This window comes from Hylaeus anthracinus, unplaced genomic scaffold, assembly GCF_026225885.1.
Source record: "Hylaeus anthracinus isolate JK02 unplaced genomic scaffold, UHH_iyHylAnth1.0_haploid 11994, whole genome shotgun sequence".
Classification (NCBI taxonomy): domain Eukaryota; kingdom Metazoa; phylum Arthropoda; class Insecta; order Hymenoptera; family Colletidae; genus Hylaeus; species Hylaeus anthracinus.
The window spans coordinates 5422548-5442589 of record NW_026534341.1 but is presented as its reverse complement, the minus strand read 5'-3'; the positions used below and the strand labels follow the sequence as shown (position 1 = coordinate 5442589).

Here is a 20042-nt window from a genome sequence, read left to right as displayed (position 1 = left end):
TTCAAATCACCTTCTGAACCACCTCCTTTCAAGGTGTTACAACATTTTTGAGACACCCTGTATAAAGATTACAAAGATTACAATATTTTAACAAATTTTTGCATACTCATAACCTCCGATTTTATTAGAATTTTTTTAGTACATGTTTCTTTCCAATATCTAAAGTTTATTAATACTCCGTGAAAAATACTTTTAAATTGATTTCAAAAATCGATTAATCGTTACTAGTAATTTTTTGTTTGTATCGATCAATCGTTTTGTTACTTTAGTATCGATAAAGGATCGTAACTTTGGTTAACTTCACGTTGGAGTTTCTTTTGGCCATTACTGCGTTGCTGGTAAGTACGTCTGTCTTTGTTTTAACTTTAAATCTAATAAATACTGGTATATAAGTAATTATTTGAAGTCAAATACATTTTAAATAATGTCTTGTATGATTAGAATTCTTCCTGATGACAAAATAAATATCTTAAAGGTTTAAGCTATTCTTATAATGACACGTGTAAATGTTAATCGTCCATCTTTCATTTAATTAGTTTCTTCGTTACTATCTTACATTTTCTTATGTTATATTTATTCAAAGAATTAAGTTCTTGGTGGGATTTTATCTTATTTTACATTTAAATTTACTGTAGATTTTTTGCTTTTTAGATTTATGTTTATTTATTTCTAAACAAATTTAATTCATTGGTTATGACATTTTAAATAAAATTGTAGTAAATATGAAAAAATATCTGTTATTAATTTCCAATTGTTTTATTTCAGGCTTAGAACAAACATGCAGTTACATATCAGAGGGGAGAGTACGACTGTTGTCGATTCTCATGAGAATGCAACTATCGCAGAGCTGAAGGTATGCTAAGAATGTTTTTACATTATTTTACTTTAATTATTTAAATATTTTAATTCCTAAGATACTTTTAATTTAATAGAATCAATTATACTTGTACAAAAATTGACTATAAAGAACTGACAAGAGTTTTGTTAAAAAGACAAAGTGAAGTTTCTAAACATCCTTAAAATTCTAATTATAAAAATATATTATGCCTCCTTTGAAACCATAAAATTTTTTTAAACTCCAAAATTTCTTATTTAATATAATAAAGATATTTGAGATAGACAAAAAACTTATTGGACTATCTTGTACTTTTAATTTGTACAAGATAAATAATATTTTGCACCTGAAAAGAATTTAAACATAAACAAGTGACTGATGTAAAGATGTCTTGTTTATAAAGGGTTACAAGTGAGTATTGCATAACAACAGAAATATAGAATACATAACAAATAATTTTGTTGGTAAGGAAATTATGGCATTGAATGTTTTGTAATAGATTCATTATTTAAAAATATTGATACAACAGATTTTTAATTACTAATCATAAATTCATTAGTATTTTGAAATATGTTTAATAACTGCGTCTAAATGATAACTTAGAGTCAGCATTTTCTGCCTCTAGGAGGAGCAATGACGCAATATTAAAGTACGAATTTATGAGCTGATGATCAGAATGATATTCATTGATCATCATTCGCAATTTTCGTCAACATATATCTTCTTAAGTGAATTGTCTTACTTTTTGAAAACTTATATAGATAAGTAGCAAAATATTAATTAACTTTTTTTAATACAATACTCACATTCCCATGCTTGTTTCTTTTTTTAACATGTTTATGTCCTATCGATGATTCAAACTGCAACTTGTTTAGTATTTGCATGTTTTATATAGTTGGACTATATTTGTCACTCATAAATAGTAACTGTATTAAACAGGAGATATATAAAACATTATATTGGTATTAGAATTTTAATAAGATGATATTTTCCAAATATAAGAACAAATTAAATGTTTTCTATTTTGCATTAAATTTATTATTTCTGTCATAATGAAATTTATAGGACAACAACTTTATGCATGTAATCTTCAAATTATGTTGTGTCCTGCAAATATTGTCTTATAATCAGGGGAACCGGTTTTAACATTTTTTTTTTTTTGCCAATGAATGTTCAAGTATACTTATGATATACTTTACATACTTTTTTTAGTAATTAAGTATTTCTTCAGAAAGTACATTTTATTACAAAAAGATTCGCCAATTATTTATAGTTTTATAGACATTTAATACCAATTTTATGAATTATATTATCTGATAAGGAATATGTATGTCAATATCTAATCTCTACAAAAGATATAAAAAAAGTTTGTCTAGATGTAATGTACACATTTTTAATCCTTGAGAAGCATTTATAGATTAGATTCTAGAAACCTTTAGATATAAACTAAAATTAATTTGTTCATAATTCTTTTACAGAGATCAATAGTGCAGTTGGAGGGTGCTGCAAATATAGAATTCAATCTATATTGTTCTGGTCGTTTGTTAGAAAATGAAACATTAGTTGGAGAACTTGCCTCAAATACTTTAGAATTAACAGTTCCACTTCCTGGTGGTAAGATTATTTTATCATAAAAAAAAATTTTTTTTAATTTGGGAAGTTTTACCTTTCTTAATTCCACATCACTTAATTTTTTCATTCTGTATTAGTTTTATTTCAGTACTTCGCAATTTAATTTCCTTGAAGTCCCATGAAAATAATGTTAGAATACATGACAAAACTAAATAAACTATTTTCGTATTTTAGGTAAAGTGCACGGATCTCTAGCTCGTGCTGGAAAGGTGAAAGCACAAACTCCAAAGGTAATTAAATTATAATTTATAGTTAGTTTATAAAAAGTAAATTTGTATCGCACATAATGATCTTAGTTACTTATAAATTCAAATCGTCAACAATTTTTAAGAGTATAAGATAAGTTCCAATTGGAAGATTCTTAACGTAGACTATATTAATTAAAATTTTAATTTGCATGTTTTTCCTTGTTTTTCTTTTACCTTCAGTTAACCACCTTTATTCATTTTCCAGGCAGATAAACAAGAAAAGAGTAAAAAGAAAACTGGCCGAGCTAAGAGACGAATTCAGTACAATCGAAGATTTGTGAACGTCGTACAAACTTTTGGCCGTCGACGTGGACCAAATGCTAATCCTAATTCATAATTGTATATACATATACACATTTGATTGCAAATAAAATAAAAAAAGAATGAAAAGCTAAATATAACAAACTTTTTATTTATTTATTCTATATTAAGTAAAGTGTTAGAGTAATTTATTCAATCTTTTTGAGACTGGAACACGTATTCTTTCTACTGCTTCTACCTTGTCGCGGTTTTTAAAAGATTTATTTTTATCATCATTTAATCACCGTTTATTACATTGTTATATTACTATAACTTTTACATATATGAATCTATTAAAACGACGATTATCGCATTAAAATTAAATAAAGTAATGAAATTAACAATGATTAAAACTTACCATTAGATTCAAGTTTTCTAGAGTGTTATACCATTTAAATTTCATTTAATATACCTACTTCGTTACTCACATAACTGTGGTTTTTAGTATTCAGCAAGAAGATCTCTGATATCTTTACAAAGTGTAATAAAATCTGGTCTCAAATGGCTTTGCAAATGCCAACAGGGATACATAAGTTTTACATAAATTGATTGCGGACAAGTAGAAGGGCAAGGAAGACGGGTACCTCTTTCTAATGCAGCCAATAATTCAGTACTTCCTTTTTCTTGTTCATTTTGAAGACGCTCTGTGCTTGAATCGATACCGGGTAAACGTGGTTCTTCTCCAAAGCCAAATGTTTCATACATTGTTACACCGAAAGACCAAACATCTGATCTAGTAGAAAATTTTCCGTCTCTAATACTTTCTGGGGCGTACCTAAAGTAAGACAATGTAAGAAAAACTTAATGTCAACGCAAATAGAATAATGTCATTATTGAAATTTTGATTCACTATTACTCGAATTTGATTCTTTGATATTATTTCTGTAAATTCACTTTTAGATGTTAATTTATAGCTAGCTAAAAACTAATAGAATATTTCTTTGATGTTTGGCAGAGTAGTCAAAAACCTGTTTTCTTACAAAATTTAGCTACTTATTTGATTTTTATATATAAATTACAGAATTTATCACATCTTTATAAAATATTAATTTCTTTCTCGTAAGAAGGATGTACTTTCACAGCAACTCTTTTTACCAAACGTTAAAGATTTCTTCTACTTACCATTTTATAGGAAGGCCACGATCAGTCTGTAAAAGATAATAACCATTCTTTCCAGTGACTTGGGCCAGCCCAAAATCACAGATCTTAACTCTATTTTCATCAGCGACCAAAATATTCCTAGCGGCAAGATCTCTGTGAACAATACTCATGCTACCCAAGTAATCCATGCCTGTCGCAATTTCTAAAGCAAAACCCAACAGTCTTTTATGTGTCAATTTTTGTTTGTGTATTGGCAAATAACTTTGTAATGAACCATGTTTTACATATTCCATTACTAAACAAACTTCGGGGTCTGATATTACTCCAAGGATTTCTACCACATTTGGATGTTTTAAAGTCTATAATCATATTATTTAATATACGTTATATTAAATTAAAAGGATTAAATTGAATGAAATAAATTGTAATTAGACAAAGCAATAAATATTACTCGGAAATCTAATTACCTTCATTATAGTAATTTCTCTCTCGAAGTCCCTTATATCTGCTTCGAGTGCTCGAGTTTTCAATTTCTTTATAGCAACCTCTTGTGCTTCAATATCTTTTCCATTATCTCTTTCAAGTGTACCTCTGTAGACTTCTCCATAATAACCTTGACCAATCCTACCTTGTAGAATTACATTACAATCAATGTCCAATTCATATATTCCTCGCATTTGACCTAAAGAGTCATTACTACTTCCTCTGGAACCGCAATCTTCACCTGTTCCTGCTTCGTTTCTTCTTATCACCTATATTTATATTAAATATATTAATTATCATAACTTATATGGAAAAAACCATAGTTCGATCAAAGTTTTCATTTTATTAGTTATTTATAAAAAGCAATCGGCCAACCAAATGAAATTTCTATATACATAATTAAAATATTAGCAATTTACATTTATCATAAAGTAAAAAGTATCCTTAATGTATTTATTTTATTACCTCACCCAAGTCGCCAGGATGCCCTATTCTGAGAGACTGAGTGGTGTGTTCGATACGATTCATATTAGGAATGTTATTTTGAGAAATTGGATAACCTTCTGAATCTCGTCTTGCACTAGATAACCAACCTAAATATGCAAACAGGTCTTCTGTACTACCTACGTAGTTTTCATTGATATTTATTAAACCTCGCATATCTAAAATTAAAAATATGCATGTATAAACTCGGTTAAATTGATAAAATTATTTTATAAAAACAAAATTATATAAAACTTATATAAAATTTATACAAAATTTTATAAAAACAAAATTATATAAAACTTATATAAAATTTATACAAAATTTTATAAAAACAAATTAAACAATAATTGAATCTTACTATCATCGGTATCATTCCAGGGGAGGCTTGTATTGTCTGTAAAAAGACTACTAGACTTTGAGTCGCTACTTATCGATGTACTGTCAATACTATCGGAATTATCCTCATCTAGCTTTTTCAATTCAGAACTAAATAATTTAGGAAATGCTGTTGCATAAGCATGACTCCTGCGGGAATTGTATACTTGATACAAAATTTGATTTATATCTCTCATTATTGCTTGAGGTTGCTTTCTAGAACCACTCGAATCTGTCCAACATTCGAGTATCAATCTATAAACTTCCGTGGGACAACCATTTGGAATAGGTAAACGTTTTCCAGATTTATAATAATTTTTTAGGGTAACAGCATTTCGAAATTCTAGTAATGTAGCTCCCCTGAAATGAAATAATATTAAATGTATAATATTCTGTTGAGTACATTTATAGTAATCTATTTACACTCTATTAGCTATGCTTATTTTGCAATAGGTATTAAGGTTACATTTATTTTATATAATCTCATCTTATAACATTTAAATATGCTACAAAAGCAAATAAATAGATCATGTCTTCGATCATTTTACCTAGCAAAGATTTGCCAAATTGTTGTCCCAACAGCCCAAACATCCGCTTGAAAACTATGTCTACCTAAATCTGGATCATTATAGGTTTCTGGTGGTAACCAATGAATATCTGTCTCCGTATATACAAATAATCCTGGATCAGCAAGTTTTACTACAAAACTATTATTTGTATGTGCATGAACTAGGAGTTTATTGCACCTAATGTTGCCATGGACTACACCATTTTCTTCAAGGTGCCAGAGAGCAGTAGCTAAACAAGCTGTTGCTTCTACCATATCTACAGTTTTTATAGTCTGAGAAGAAGAACTACACAAATATTCGTCAAGGGGGCCATGTCGCACCATTTCCAAAATCATTCCAATCGATGGTGTTACCATTAACCCATATAATCTAGTGGAACATAATATATATATATATTGCATTTTATATAATACAAGGTATTAGAACTTTGTATTATTCTTAAATTTTAACTTGGCTAGTCTTTTACTTCGCCTTCAAGTTGTACTAAAAGTATTTACCCTACAAGCGTTCTAGAACGCAACTGAGACCATTTTTCAGCAAGTTCCAAAAATTCTTTTGTATAATTTACTTCTTCTTCTTGTTTTAAAATTTTAATAGCAACTTCTAATTTTTTTCCCTTAGTCAATCTCCAAATTCCTCGGTGAAGAGTTGTCGGTGAATAATGTTGAATTTCTGCAGTTCTTAAAAACGGTTTATAAATTTCAAGCTGATTGTGAGGTACACAGCGTGGTCCAGTTTCTAAAACCGAAGCAACAATTTCTTCGTCGGCTGCAACTTCACTAACTACACTTTCAGCAGCACAAAGCAATAGTGGTGATTTGTCTAAACAGTAATGGAAAATAAACAGAATAATTATTTTTTTCATTTTTCACATTTACAACATTTACATTGTTTAAGTTATTCTTAAATCTACTTGTAAAATCTTAAATAACTATTAAAGTAAGGATAATTAAATTATATGTGATTTACATATGGAGCATTTATGCCATTATTAATAATTTGTCATTTTTTAAAATAACTGTTGTAAGAAAAATAGAATTTTTTTGTACTCGTTGAATTTATTTTGGTAACCAATGTAACAAGTATAACTTTTTCATAAAAATAATTTCGGTAATGTGTCAAATTAGGAACACATTGTAAATAATTTATAATAAGAGTAAAATAAAAGTTTAATTTACCGTACTCCGTAGGCGGTAAGCATTCTGTAAGATACGGTTGTCCTTCACTATCATGAATAGATGAAACACATTGCGCCAATGAATTATAAGGATGAGAAGAACCTTCAATGATGAAATCATCCGATGAAATGTTTTCTTCTATTCTTTTTGAAAATAACTTTCCTTCTTTGTTACACGCATCTAAGTAAAATACGTTATACTCTGTCTCACTTTCTCTAAGTAAGTAAGAACCAGGTTTATTAGCACGTTTTTGTTGAAGTTTGGCATATGAAAATTCTTGTCTGAAATAACAATTTTTAATTATAAATTATTTTTATTATACTGTAGACTATACATTTTTTCAACTAATTTTATTTCACTTATAAATAGCAATTTTTTTCAAAAAATAAATATTTTATAAGTAATAGAGACTACACATCTTAATGAGTTCAAAGGTTTTCAAGAGCACTTATTCACAACTATTTGAAAATTGCTCACGTTAAAAACTTGTATAATGTTGAGAATAACAAAATGCAAGTAAATGCAACAGATTACGATCACAATATGTAATTGCAACTGGGTGAAATTGTAATTCCATGATTGTAATTACAAATGTAATTGTAATCATAGTAGACTATAATTACAATTAAAAAATGCAATTAGAAATACAGTTAAAACATACTGAAAATTGGAAATTCAAACTGGAACTCGAAGATAGTGAAAATACCGCTTTTTGGTGTTAAAGTTATGTAGATGAATATGTATATATATATAATATGAATAATAAGAATAATTTGTGTAAGTTTAGAAGAATAACTGTTAAAGTAGATCATGCGTTAGTTACTAATATGATGTTTACTCTTTGAATTTGTTATGAATCTTTTATAAATAAACCATTCCTTATTACTAGAAAAATTGGTTTTATATAATTTGAATTGTAATATTAAGCATTTTTTATAAGTTCACTATTTGTTATACATTTGTCAGATATTTATAAAATACATATTTTTGCAATTTGTTTATATATTTGTTATGAGATCGTTACATTCATATGTACACAATAAATTTTCGTAACCAGGCCCCAAGATGCTTACTTCTTTCGGTTGTCTTAGTAATTATTTCCATAAACAGTTCTTCTCTGGTTTAAATTTCAAAATGTGAACATGAAATAGTACTGCAATTACATTTGAAATCGTAATTGTTAATCGTTAATTATATTACATTTTTGCTAAAAAATATATATACACATATTTTGAAATAAATGCAATCCTACCCAACTGGACCATGACATTTTAATTTGTGCAGTTTTTCCAGAGTAGGAGTAATAATCTCACCACACAAATTGTATGTCCATTTAAATGCTAGACGATAATAACCATCCAGCCCCGAAACGAAGGACATTAGGAGTGCATTCTTTGCAAACTTCAAATATGACGGTATACCATTTTTTCTTGATATTTCCACTGTATTATCTTGTCTAAAACATAATGAAAATTATATTAGAATCGTCATAAATCAATGTTATTATTATTATTTTGTAGGATAAATACTTCCAAAAAATAGAAGTTAAATATTCTGCCTTAAAATAATGTCAATTACAGTACTAAGAAACCTTGAATATGTGAAACGAAAAGAAATGGAATGGTATTTACTTAGGAAGCTATTACTTCCAAACAAATTGTTCGAATTCTTCTAATATTGAAAATAATTATCTTAAAGTTTTCTATGTGTATATCTATATACACTAAAAAGATAATTTCATGAAATATTTTATCCTTATATATTTATTAATCAACTAATATTTAAACCTTATAGAAACAAAACATAAATCCTCGATTGCACACAATGTAGTCCATGAAGTAGCAGCAGTTTCACAATATTTCACTTCATCTACATTGATTCTCAAAGATACTTTTGCTGAAGAATTTTCTAGACCTCTATCCATTAAAGCCTCATATTCTTCGTATGGGTAATTTGGTGCCATGCATTCAAACTGCTTTAAATATTGGTCTTTAACATAGTTTGCATCATGCCCAGATATTTTACGAAGAGCATTATGAATTGGTTTTTTAATAAAAAATGCATGACGTTTTATACATTCTTTGGGAATGTACTTTCTATACTCTGATTCAACTGTTTCTCTTGGTACCCTCTTCTCCAACATTACTCTATAAAAATATTTAGAAAATTTGAATTAATATCAACCAAATGAAATTAATCATAAATACAGAAAGAAGTGTATATAAAATAAAACTTGTAGTTAAATATTACAATTACCTATACATATCACTGACACCAAGCCCAATCAGTTCTTGCTTATGTCTCTCATAAACAATATCAGGTACTTTATTATCCATAACATCTGCACGTGCTTGTTGAAAATAATAGTCATAGGCGTGTCCATCAATCTGCTTTAATCTACGTATGTTTGGGGGCTTAAATCTAAGCCTAAAGTCGAACTTATTTTTGTCTTTTGATTCTAAACGATGAGCTACTGGATACCAGAGTTTTGTAGAATGATTTCTAAGAGTAAAAAGATGTCTGGCCACTGGTCCTATTCCTAAAGATTTACAGACCTAAAAAAAATAATGTATTAATTCACATATTTCATTTAAGTTAAATGTTATTTCACGAATATCAAAAACAAAATGAATTATATTAAACTAAATATCATTAACACTGTATGCCTCCAAATTTATCGTTTGTCATAATTTAAAGTCAACATAGAAGGCAATAAATAAAAACAAGTGCAAACTACATTTTAATTTAAAGTGTAATTTAATGTAAGTTTTACAATGCTTTTCGAGAATGTATTAATTTTGTTCTAATGTCTTACAAAATCTCGCAATGACAAAATACATTTAATTTTAAAATAATAAACCATAAATAGAAAATAAATATAGTTCCTGAAAGTCTTCACCTTGATACAAAGATCTTCAATTGTTTGCCCATAATTAAATGGAACGGTCAATTCCTTTTCTTCGGTCGCAACATAAACGATCGCTGATCGATCGTTTTCCATTGTTGACAAAATTAGACGTTTTCTTCACATTCTGTTATTTCAATCGCTTACGCGTGATAGCAATACTCTAATACTGTTTATTTACAACGCGAGTGAATTGAAGTGCGCATGTCATAGACTAGTTCAAACCAAGTTTGGTGTACTTCTACAGAACTTCTTCTTATTAAAGTCCCTAGACTAAAACTGGGTAACGAGCAGTCATGAAGAGATACATCTATGAAGACTGTATAAGGAATTCCAACTGTGTAGTGTAGAAGTGTTATCAAATATTATTATATATATATGTCTGCTCGCTACCCAGTTTAGACTAGGGACTTTAATAAAAGAATGTACATATGTATATATGATAATACATACACATATGACATTTATATACGTAGTGTGCGCACTAGCGCCGCGAGTGGACGAAATATTCATAACTTAAAACTCGGGATTTTAATAACAGTTTTCTAGTAACTTTCGTATGGAGTTGGATCTCCTTATACAGTTTTCATGGATATATCATACTTCCATAGAAAAGTCACCGCTCAACGCTCACCTCAATGACGGGCTCAGTGTCTCAGCGAGCGCTCAGTGAGTAGATGAGCGGGTTTTTCGCGCATGCGCGGCAAACATAGCATCACCGAAGTATACACACAACTAAAAAGGGGTATCTTAATTACCCCTGGATAATTTTACAAATACAAGGTGTCCCAAAAATATTGTAACACCTTGAAAGACGTAGTTCGGGAGGTGATTTGAAACAACTTTTTCCTTAACGGAAATGTTGTCTGAGGCTTCGTTAAGGAGATATTAACAGAAATCCCCGACCAATCAGAGCGCACGGATATTGTTAGAGCGGCCGCGGTAGCGAAGGCTACGAGCTAAGCGGCCGCGTTTGTACGCGAACAAGTGACTCGACGAGCATCGAAAGATTCGAAAGACATTGACGCTGCCGCCTAGCGCGTAGCCTTCGCTACTACGGCCGCTCAAACGGTATACGCGTCTTCTGATTGCTCGGGGTTTTCTGTTAATGACAACATTTTCGCTAAGGAAAAAGTTTCAAATCACCTCCCGAACCACCCCTTTCAAAGTGTTACAACATTTCTGGGACACCCTGTATATCTAACATTTTTCAATTCATTATCCTATGTGTAAAGTTTCATAATAATTGAAGGTATTCTATTGGTGATATTCCTCGTAACCAATATACATATATTTCCGAATCGAATCATTATGTCACTTGGAAGTAAATATATAGCTTCTCTAAACGATACTTATGTATTTATGGTGAGATATGTAGAAAAAAAAATCGACAGATAATACCGATTTGATAAATCGAAAAATTACTGCAGAGTCGAATATCGTAAAATCGATGGTTTCGATTAATCGATCGTGTAGAAGAAAGTAAAAGAGCAGTGTGCAATGGTTCATAGAGGTGTCGTGTATTTTTGTACGAAAAACGAATTAAAGTGACATAAAATCGGAGATGTTCGGTTCTGCGTAATTCGAAGAAGGAAACTAACCAAAAAGTTCAACTTCCTCTTTCTTGTGCAGTGATGTCGAGCATACGGTGACAAGACCAGCCAGATCGGCGGAAAACTACGTCACCAGTGACGGATTCCCCCGAAACTGGGACAAAGTGCAGTGTACTCTGGCATTGCGCTTTACCGGAATTTCTCTCACTCCATGCCTAGTAGCCTCCCCCTCTTTTCCTCTCTTTCTTTCTTTCTCTTTCTCTTAAGATTGACCAATCGTCTCGTCATCCTCGAACCCTCGATCGAAACTGACAGGTAAACATCGAGATTTCTCGAGACGTTAATCATGTTACTTATGTTACTTATTTATTTTACTTCTTCCCTTTAACGTTATTTACCATTTAGTTAATTATTTATCGTTTCGTTATTTTTTATTAGAAATATTTAGTCAATGTAATCTATACGTTATGCTCACAGAGATATTTGCAATATTACACGTGTATAATCATAAATTTCCAAGTACAAGATATTGACAAAGATTCATGTTATTAAAAAGAATGATTTGAAATATAGTTCTGCGATACCATAGGTAACCAACAACGAATGGTGCAGATTCATCACCGTAGCGTCTGGAGGGCTCGATATCATGTCAGATGGGGTTGATATTGGTGGTGGGGAAAATGAGGTAGATTCCCATTCCTGTTCACACGCCGATGTTGGAGAGTCCTCGAACCAGAGAGAAGAGGAGGCTTTGGATCCAGATAATGAGGCTGCCTTGAACACTAATTATGATAGCAGTGATGGTGCAGTGCCTGCTTTTAGGTCCGTCATCTTCATGTAATTAATTTTTGTATTTAGAGATTTCTGATAAACGTTTAGATAATCAAAGTCTTAAATAGCGTATCAAAGGATCCATAACGTGTGGACAGGTGTGAAAGGTGTGAAAACTATGAGACTATAAATAAGACAGCATTCTGCGCTCATCAGGACCAGTGTCTGACAAGTGCTGAGCCAGGAGAGAGCGCAGAGAATATAGAAACTGCTGAAAATGACGGAGATGGAGAAGAAACTCATTCTGGAATTCGTTCTCACAGAAAAATGTTTGAATGTGATGTTTGCAATATGAAATTTTCTAATGGAGCTAATATGAGGCGACACAAGGTACAAATTACGCTTATTTGTCGTTTCACTAATTAACATGTACAAATGAAATCGTTTGCGGAGATACAAATATGAAATTACAATGGAAAATAAATATAATTATAGATGAGACATACTGGTGTGAAGCCGTACGAATGTCGCGTCTGTCAGAAAAGATTTTTTCGTAAGGACCATTTGGCAGAACATTTTACAACTCATTCTAAGACTCTGCCATATCATTGTCCCATCTGTAATCGTGGTTTTCAAAGACAAATCGCGATGAGAGCCCATTTCCAGAATGAACATGTTGGCCAACATGATATGGTCAAATCTTGTCCTTTGTGCAATTATCGAGCAGCAACTATGAAGTGCCTCAGGTTACATTTTTTTAACAGGTTAGTATTTAATTATCTTAATATTGTTGTAAATATCGCATTATTAACTTCGAAATTCATTTCTATTTTTAACTTAATAATTGTTTTAGGCATGGAATAGATCTGGATAACCCAGGACCAAATAGTTCGAGTTCTTTGATGAATAGCTGTACTCCAGGAGAAGCTATACCTTCTGCTCCTCTTTCTGATAGTGGAGACAGTACTGGAAATCGATCTGCGGATAATGCAACTCCGCCGATGCACTTTTTAACACCTCATATAGAAATATCAATTCCTTATTCTGAGCAAGCTACAAGTCAACGGAATTCAAGTCCTGCTCCCCTTAATGGAGATAGTCCAAATAGTCCGCAGAGTGCAGATAGTAACAGTAATACTCCAAGTAGTAGTCATCATCAGTTACCTATGAACAGTAGTGGTATTCACAGGTATAGAATATAATTTCAAAAGTGATATTAATCTGCTTTAATTATATTTGTAACTTGTTTTTTAATTAAAGGAACCTTGGTGGGAACGAAGAGGCAATTACACCTTCAATCTCACTTATTCCTATTAAGCAAGAACCAAACAGCAATGGAACAGAGGAGAATGGTGCAACATCTAGTAATCTTCCATTACCATCGTTGATAAAGGTCTCTCCACTGAAATCTCTTCTTCGAGATGATTTACGACGCAAACTTTCATCAAGCTCTGGAAATAATAATAACAATAATAACAATAACAATGGTAATTTCTTTATTTTATCACACGTATGATTTGTTTTATTATTAAATTTATGTGGCTCAACTTTTGAATATCAGATGCATCTTGTAGTATTTATGATATTTTGCTATTGCATATAACTTTATACAGTCAGCTTAAAAATAAAAAATTGGAGCTTCAGACCATATAAAAATTAATCGCAAATCTGAAAGCCTTAATTCTTAATGTTTAACACATTTTTCAATGTTATCATTGCTTTAATTGTTGTTTATTAACACTTTGACGGCTGTTAAAGTGTTAGTAGTATTATGCATGTTCTAAAATATTATTTAGGATAACTTTTATTTTGTAATAGGTAATAATAGTTCAAATTCAAATCCCCATTCAAGAGGAGAACCTCCTAGTTCGACAAGACCCGATCAACGAAGCAGTGGACTTCAATGCACTCACTGCAGAATTACCTTCCCTGATCAAACATTATATTTCCTTCATAAGGGCTGTCATAGTGAAAGCAATCCCTGGAAGTGCAATATTTGCGGGGAACAGTGTTGCAATTTGTATCAATTCAATTCGCATTTATTAAGCAAAAGTCATCAGTAGTTAATGGAAAAATAACATTTTTTCAAGAAGGCCTAGCACCTCGATTATTTAAACAATTATTGAATAACAATGTTAATATGACTGATACAAGAGAAATTATGAGCTTGAACAAAAAGTTACATTTTGTGTTAAAAACTGTAAATGAAACGGATTTATATTTAAATGTTCGAACTAAATTTGTACTTATTTTAATATTTATATTAATAAGTACTCGTCGGTTACATTAGAGATAAAATAGTCGAGGTTCAAGGAATGATTTGGAATCTAGGAAAAATCGTGCCTTTGTCGAGATACCTTTGCCAACGCTCACACTCGTCCGAATCGTCCTAATTTATGATAGTACGAACGATCCGTCCATGGGGCTTTACCAAAATATATTCCAGAAGCTCTATCGATAGTTTTAAATCTAGTTATACTTAGAAAAAAAACAGTGAGAATACCAATGAGCTCCTTTCTATCTAAATTCTTTTTATGCACTGTTTTTTTTTTGTTTTTGCTTGTTTATGAACTCGTTTGTTAAATTATATAAATTTCATAAGTTATGTATTTCATTTATTCCTATTATATTAAGAATAGTCATTTCTATTCAAATGTGTAGAACACATTTTTTATAAAATAAGATTACGATCTTAAAGAAATTATTACAAATTTGACTATTCATCTGTAAAAATGAAGTACGAATAATCAAGAAAAATCCTTTGTAATCTAAATTTTTGTTGTCGATTTAATGTTATGATGTGAAAAAGGAACCGAACCGTGCGTACCATTACGTATAAATATAAATATACAAGTAAGTAAGAGAGGCGACAGCTGAAGTACTGTATCAGCTCAAGAAATATTTTATATAGAGATATTTGTACAGAGAAGTTTTAATATACGAAAAAATAAGGAAATAAAGAAGTCAAGATGTCATATTTCAGAGATATATATTATCGAAACAGAGTATTCAAATAATATTTTACTTCAAAGTCTCGTAAAACAAAATCAGCGAAACCAATTTTGAACAAATTGAAAATCATCTGAGAACGATGTTATAATGGAGAGAGAATTTTATTAAAAATAAAGTATAATATTATTAGTTATCAGTATAAATTGGTACAGTAAAAGCGCTAATGGTTTCGAAATATGATTTCCCGACTTTAGTACATGTTTCTGTGTAAATGTGTATGTATGTATGTGTATAGGATGCCCAATTTGCATCTACAAATCTGCGTGATATCTTTAATAAATACTTTCAACTACAGTCACACAGATAAGACGAAATATACTTAAATATTAAGAATTTTTTAGTAGTTAAAGTAATATATAACATGTGAGGATATACAGTCAGGTTGGGCACTCTCTATATGTTCTTTATTTAAAAAAAATAGATTGAGGAAAATACGCACGAATACTATTGTCTATTGTTGTAGTTATTTAAAAATCGTTCCGTACACTGCGTAATATTTAATACAATTATTGCTATTACTATGTTATTATTAATATTATTGTCATCATTGTATTATTTATCGATACGTAAGTTATTTATTATTACTTTGCATTCCAATATACCAATTTTTAAACACGTCTGAGGCTTGACAGTGCTTGTTTGTTTCAGAAATTAAACAAATTTTATTTTGTATTTCATTTATTACATACTTATTTTGTTTCTTTCTTTTCTAAAAGTATCAGAATTGTTATTTTTATTATTAATTAAAATCAGAATTGAAGAAAGATGTTTCTCTATGAGAACTTTTATTAATATGTTTGCTTTGAATAAAAACTGAACAACTCTTGTTCTTTTAATATTAATATAAATCGTCTGAGTGCAAAAAAGCGAAATCGCTCTCCTTAGGTACCCATGCCAATAGTGCTAAGGTCACGCTTTCATGGTTCCCGTGCGAGGGGTGTCAACGAGTTGCTGTACTAACGATAAGACGTCAGTTTGATTGTACCGTGCTCCAAATGGATAATGATCAAACTGTCAATTGTTATCGAACATTATTTCTTTTTAAATTTTACTGTTAGTTTCTCAGATAACAAAAAAATTCTTACTTCAGGTTGTGACCTGAAGTCGAAGGGTTAATAATGTTGGTTTACTATAATTATTTGATTATTTTTTAATATAGTAGAATGCATTTTTAGATAAACATTTGTTAAATTTATATGAACAACTTGCTAATGATTTTTGTCATCAGTTTTATGCATATCATCAAAGTGTAAACTTGTTAGCTATTTTTATGTGAGAGTTTGTGTTCACCATATTCTTGCTTGTATGCTTTTACATGAATGAAGAAATGGAGAGATTTATCATTAGACTACATTGTCTCTAGGAATAAGACTAACACTAAGAATAATTGATAAATCTCAATTCAATCATGAGAAAATTAATATTGGTTTTACTAAAACAAACATATTATGTTTTATAATACTTATAAAATTGGATATAATTTAAAATATTATTATCATAAAATTTAATGAATTTATTGTAGAAATGTAATTTAAAGATAGCAGTATGTAAGATATAATTTCAAAAAGGCACCATTGATGCATTCAGTTTACATTTGAATAGAATTCTTCAATTTTTTGCTGTCTTTGAGATATGATTAATTCATCAACGAATTAAACTGAATAATTTTCTTCACAAAAATTCTTTGATTATTTTTAATGTTAATTCCTTTAACATACAAGATTGAATGTGCATTACACCTGTGTAAATGATTAAATTATTAAGATATTTGATAAAATAGGAAATACACGTAGAAAGAAATTAAATAGTTTACGAATGTTATCTAGCTAAGTTAAATTTACGTTTCTAGAACATAATACAGTGATAACATAAGGTACAGACACGTGTCTTGATAAATACATTTAAGAAATGGTAGTTCTTCGATTATATTCTTAAAATTTACATTATTCTGTTTCATATAATATTTTAATTAAATTTCAAAATAATATATCAAATTACAAACGTCATTTTTATGTTTTTATTGTGTTCATATAAAAGAAATTTACAAATTCTAGATATAAATATAAATCTTTTCCATTAATAGGTTCATTTGAGCTCTACGAGCAAGATATTTACAGTCAAATAGAATTGAGTTTTAATAAAACTTAAAATTCTAAGGACATAATTTAAAATAATTATTTTAATTTTAATTTCGGTTGAGCTGGAATTAATTTACATATTTATTGAATTATTTATATATTTATATGTTTTCTAAAACAGACAATTCTTCGATAATAAATCCTTTTATTAAAGATATTTTCCAATTTGTGATTTAATTCGATATTAATCCTTTGCACTCGTAGCCATTTTGTTACAGAATGTGCAAACAAGAATCACGTCGTATTACATAATGTAACTTATAAAGTATGTAATTTACTGTAATGATACTGGAATTTATATGAATCTTTAGACATTGTGGAACATATTTATGTCAAAAATCAAAATTTTATACTATTCTAATTTGTGATAATTAAGTTGGATCTTAGGTTTCCTTGTTTATATTTATAAATTGGACCATGTCATACAGAATATGTTCCCACACCTTATTTTTTTATACAAATGCTCTTTGTCGTTTTTTTAAAGTGTACGCTATTTGCACATTCTTTTACCATGTAACACAAGCTCATATCTTAATATATGTACCATATTTTAGTTTGCTTTTTTGTAATATTTGAATAGAAACCTTCAAGGAATCATACACTTTTACAAATTTTACGCTCCCATAAGTTTATCATGTGTAATCACTAATAAAGTTTGCCTGGACTCTTACGATAATATCTCAGAAGAGACATCCGAGTGCAAAGGGTTAACACATATATGATTATAACTGATATACTAAATTTACACTGTTTTGAGTTATATTAAAAAATTGATTGTAGAAAATGACAGTGTTCAGTAATGTTTAAAACAATTTTTATTTTAAATATTGTTTAAAGAGAAATCAATTAAAATTGAAATACAAATTTTTTTGTTAGCGTAGGTAGTTTGAAAATATTGTATGTTATCAGTTTAAAGTATCATGTTACCTAGCACTGTACTGTAAAATTCTTCAGGAAACAGAGTAAAGAAAGTAGGTTACAGTTTCGAAAATTTATTAGGTAGACCAAGATGGACCAGACACATTGAACAGTACGCCTTTACACTGTGATTGTATTTACAAAGAAAATGTAGGATTAGAGCTTTAATGAAGAACAAAGGTACCTTATTACAGGGTTCTGCGAAAATATGATGAATACTGCATAAAAGAAAAATGTTCAATAGGTTTAAAAAGAAACGCCTTAGGAATACCCATATCACCCTTGTTGACATTCAGTCGTATAAAATATTGAAATACACAGACACATTTCCTCATACAAGCATATTGATGTAGGAGTATATTTAAGGATATATTAAACAAAACCGAAATTATTGTTGATGTTCGTATATCAATGGTGTAATGGATACATTTGAAATACATTGTTATTACATATAAATTTCTTTTCATTTTGTGCATAATTCTTAAAATAAGATTAGCAACATAATTGTAATATTAAATTAATAATACTAAGGTTCTTTTATTACTATTTACTTATTACTTTTATTACATGGTCATTTATTGGAATATGAAGCCTTAAATCGAAATAGAAGTCAGTAAATTTAACGCAAATCAGAAATCATCAGTCAGTGATGCCAGGGATGGTTTTGAATTTGAATGGTTCTAACTCGCGCCTACGCGCATGCGTGTCGGAAATTGTGATGCCAAATACTACTCTTACTCGCGCATGCGCACTGTTCTTAGTGTCAGGAGCGTATCAAACACGACTATAAAACTGGGTCCTTTATTCGCTCTAAAAAATAATAGAAGTATAAAAGAATAGATATACTAGGCTATGCCATTATAATAAAATCAAAATTAAACTGAAACTGACCACGCATCGTTTCCTATAGCTACATTCAGTGATGGACATTCGTGGAATTTTTCCTGATTATGCGCATTGGAGCGAGCGTTGCAGTCTTCACTGCTGTATACAGATACTTAGAATTTAGGATACCGTTGGATCCCAAGTAAGGAACAAAGTACAGGGTGACCTAAAAATGTTGTAACACCTTAAAAAAGGTGGTTCGGGAGGTGATTTGAAACAACTTTTTCCTTACCAAAAATGTTGTCCGAGGCTTCCTTGAAGAGATATTAACGGAAAACACTGACCAATCAGCGGGCGCTCCATTGGCATACTCGCGCTGTGATTGGTCGGGGAGCGTGTAGCCTATGCTGCCGCGAGCGCTCCACTGGCATACTCGCGCTCTGATTGGTCAGTGTTTTTCGTTAATATATCCTCAACGAAGTCTCTGACAACATTTTCGCTAAGGAAAAAGTTGTTTCAAATCACCTCCCGAACCACCCCTTTCAAGGTGTTACAACATTTTTGGAACACCCTGTACATATATGATAACAGTTTTCTAGTAACTTTCGTATGGAGTTGGATCTCCTTATACAGTCTTCATGATTGCTATCCACTGCTACCAGAGAGCGGTCATCGGCAAACACATCGGCAAACTTCAGATTTATTCGAAGCCT

At 30.2% G+C, this 20042-nt stretch overlaps 3 protein-coding genes across 5 annotated transcripts; 2 read left to right on the top strand and 1 right to left on the bottom strand.

The window, feature by feature from the left end:
• The first annotated feature begins 270 nt into the window (after window positions 1-270).
• LOC128889139 (FAU ubiquitin-like and ribosomal protein S30) lies at window positions 271-3120 on the top strand. The gene is made up of 5 exons (XM_054146534.1): window positions 271-338; window positions 766-853; window positions 2314-2449; window positions 2642-2697; window positions 2921-3120. The coding sequence occupies exons 2-5, from the start codon at window positions 779-781 to the stop codon at window positions 3050-3052; spliced, it is 399 nt and encodes a 132-aa protein (XP_054002509.1). The 5' UTR covers window positions 271-338; window positions 766-778; the 3' UTR covers window positions 3053-3120.
• Window positions 3108-10314, bottom strand: LOC128889137 (tyrosine-protein kinase hopscotch). The gene is made up of 12 exons (XM_054146533.1): window positions 10107-10314; window positions 9464-9762; window positions 8995-9354; window positions 8460-8663; window positions 7208-7488; window positions 6527-6851; window positions 6009-6398; window positions 5444-5820; window positions 5065-5261; window positions 4584-4868; window positions 4138-4475; window positions 3108-3790 (listed from the first exon to the last, which is right to left on the bottom strand). Exons 1-12 carry the CDS (start codon window positions 10206-10208, stop codon window positions 3457-3459), a joined length of 3492 nt encoding a protein of 1163 aa, XP_054002508.1. The 5' UTR covers window positions 10209-10314; the 3' UTR covers window positions 3108-3456.
• Window positions 10315-11378: 1064 nt separating this feature from the next.
• LOC128888320 (zinc finger protein ztf-16) lies at window positions 11379-16120 on the top strand. 3 transcript variants are annotated; one of them, XM_054145054.1, is made up of 8 exons: window positions 11379-11477; window positions 11745-11980; window positions 12255-12502; window positions 12595-12826; window positions 12932-13200; window positions 13290-13625; window positions 13697-13923; window positions 14255-16120. In XM_054145054.1, exons 3-8 carry the CDS (start codon window positions 12312-12314, stop codon window positions 14497-14499), a joined length of 1500 nt encoding a protein of 499 aa, XP_054001029.1. In that variant the 5' UTR covers window positions 11379-11477; window positions 11745-11980; window positions 12255-12311; the 3' UTR covers window positions 14500-16120. The 3 variants fall into 3 exon arrangements, with proteins under 3 accessions (XP_054001029.1, XP_054001028.1, XP_054001030.1); XM_054145053.1 differs by lacking the exon at window positions 11379-11477 and having other exon boundaries at window positions 11535-11980; XM_054145055.1 differs by lacking the exon at window positions 11379-11477 and having other exon boundaries at window positions 11537-11980; window positions 12255-12487.
• The last annotated feature ends 3922 nt before the right edge of the window (window positions 16121-20042 follow it).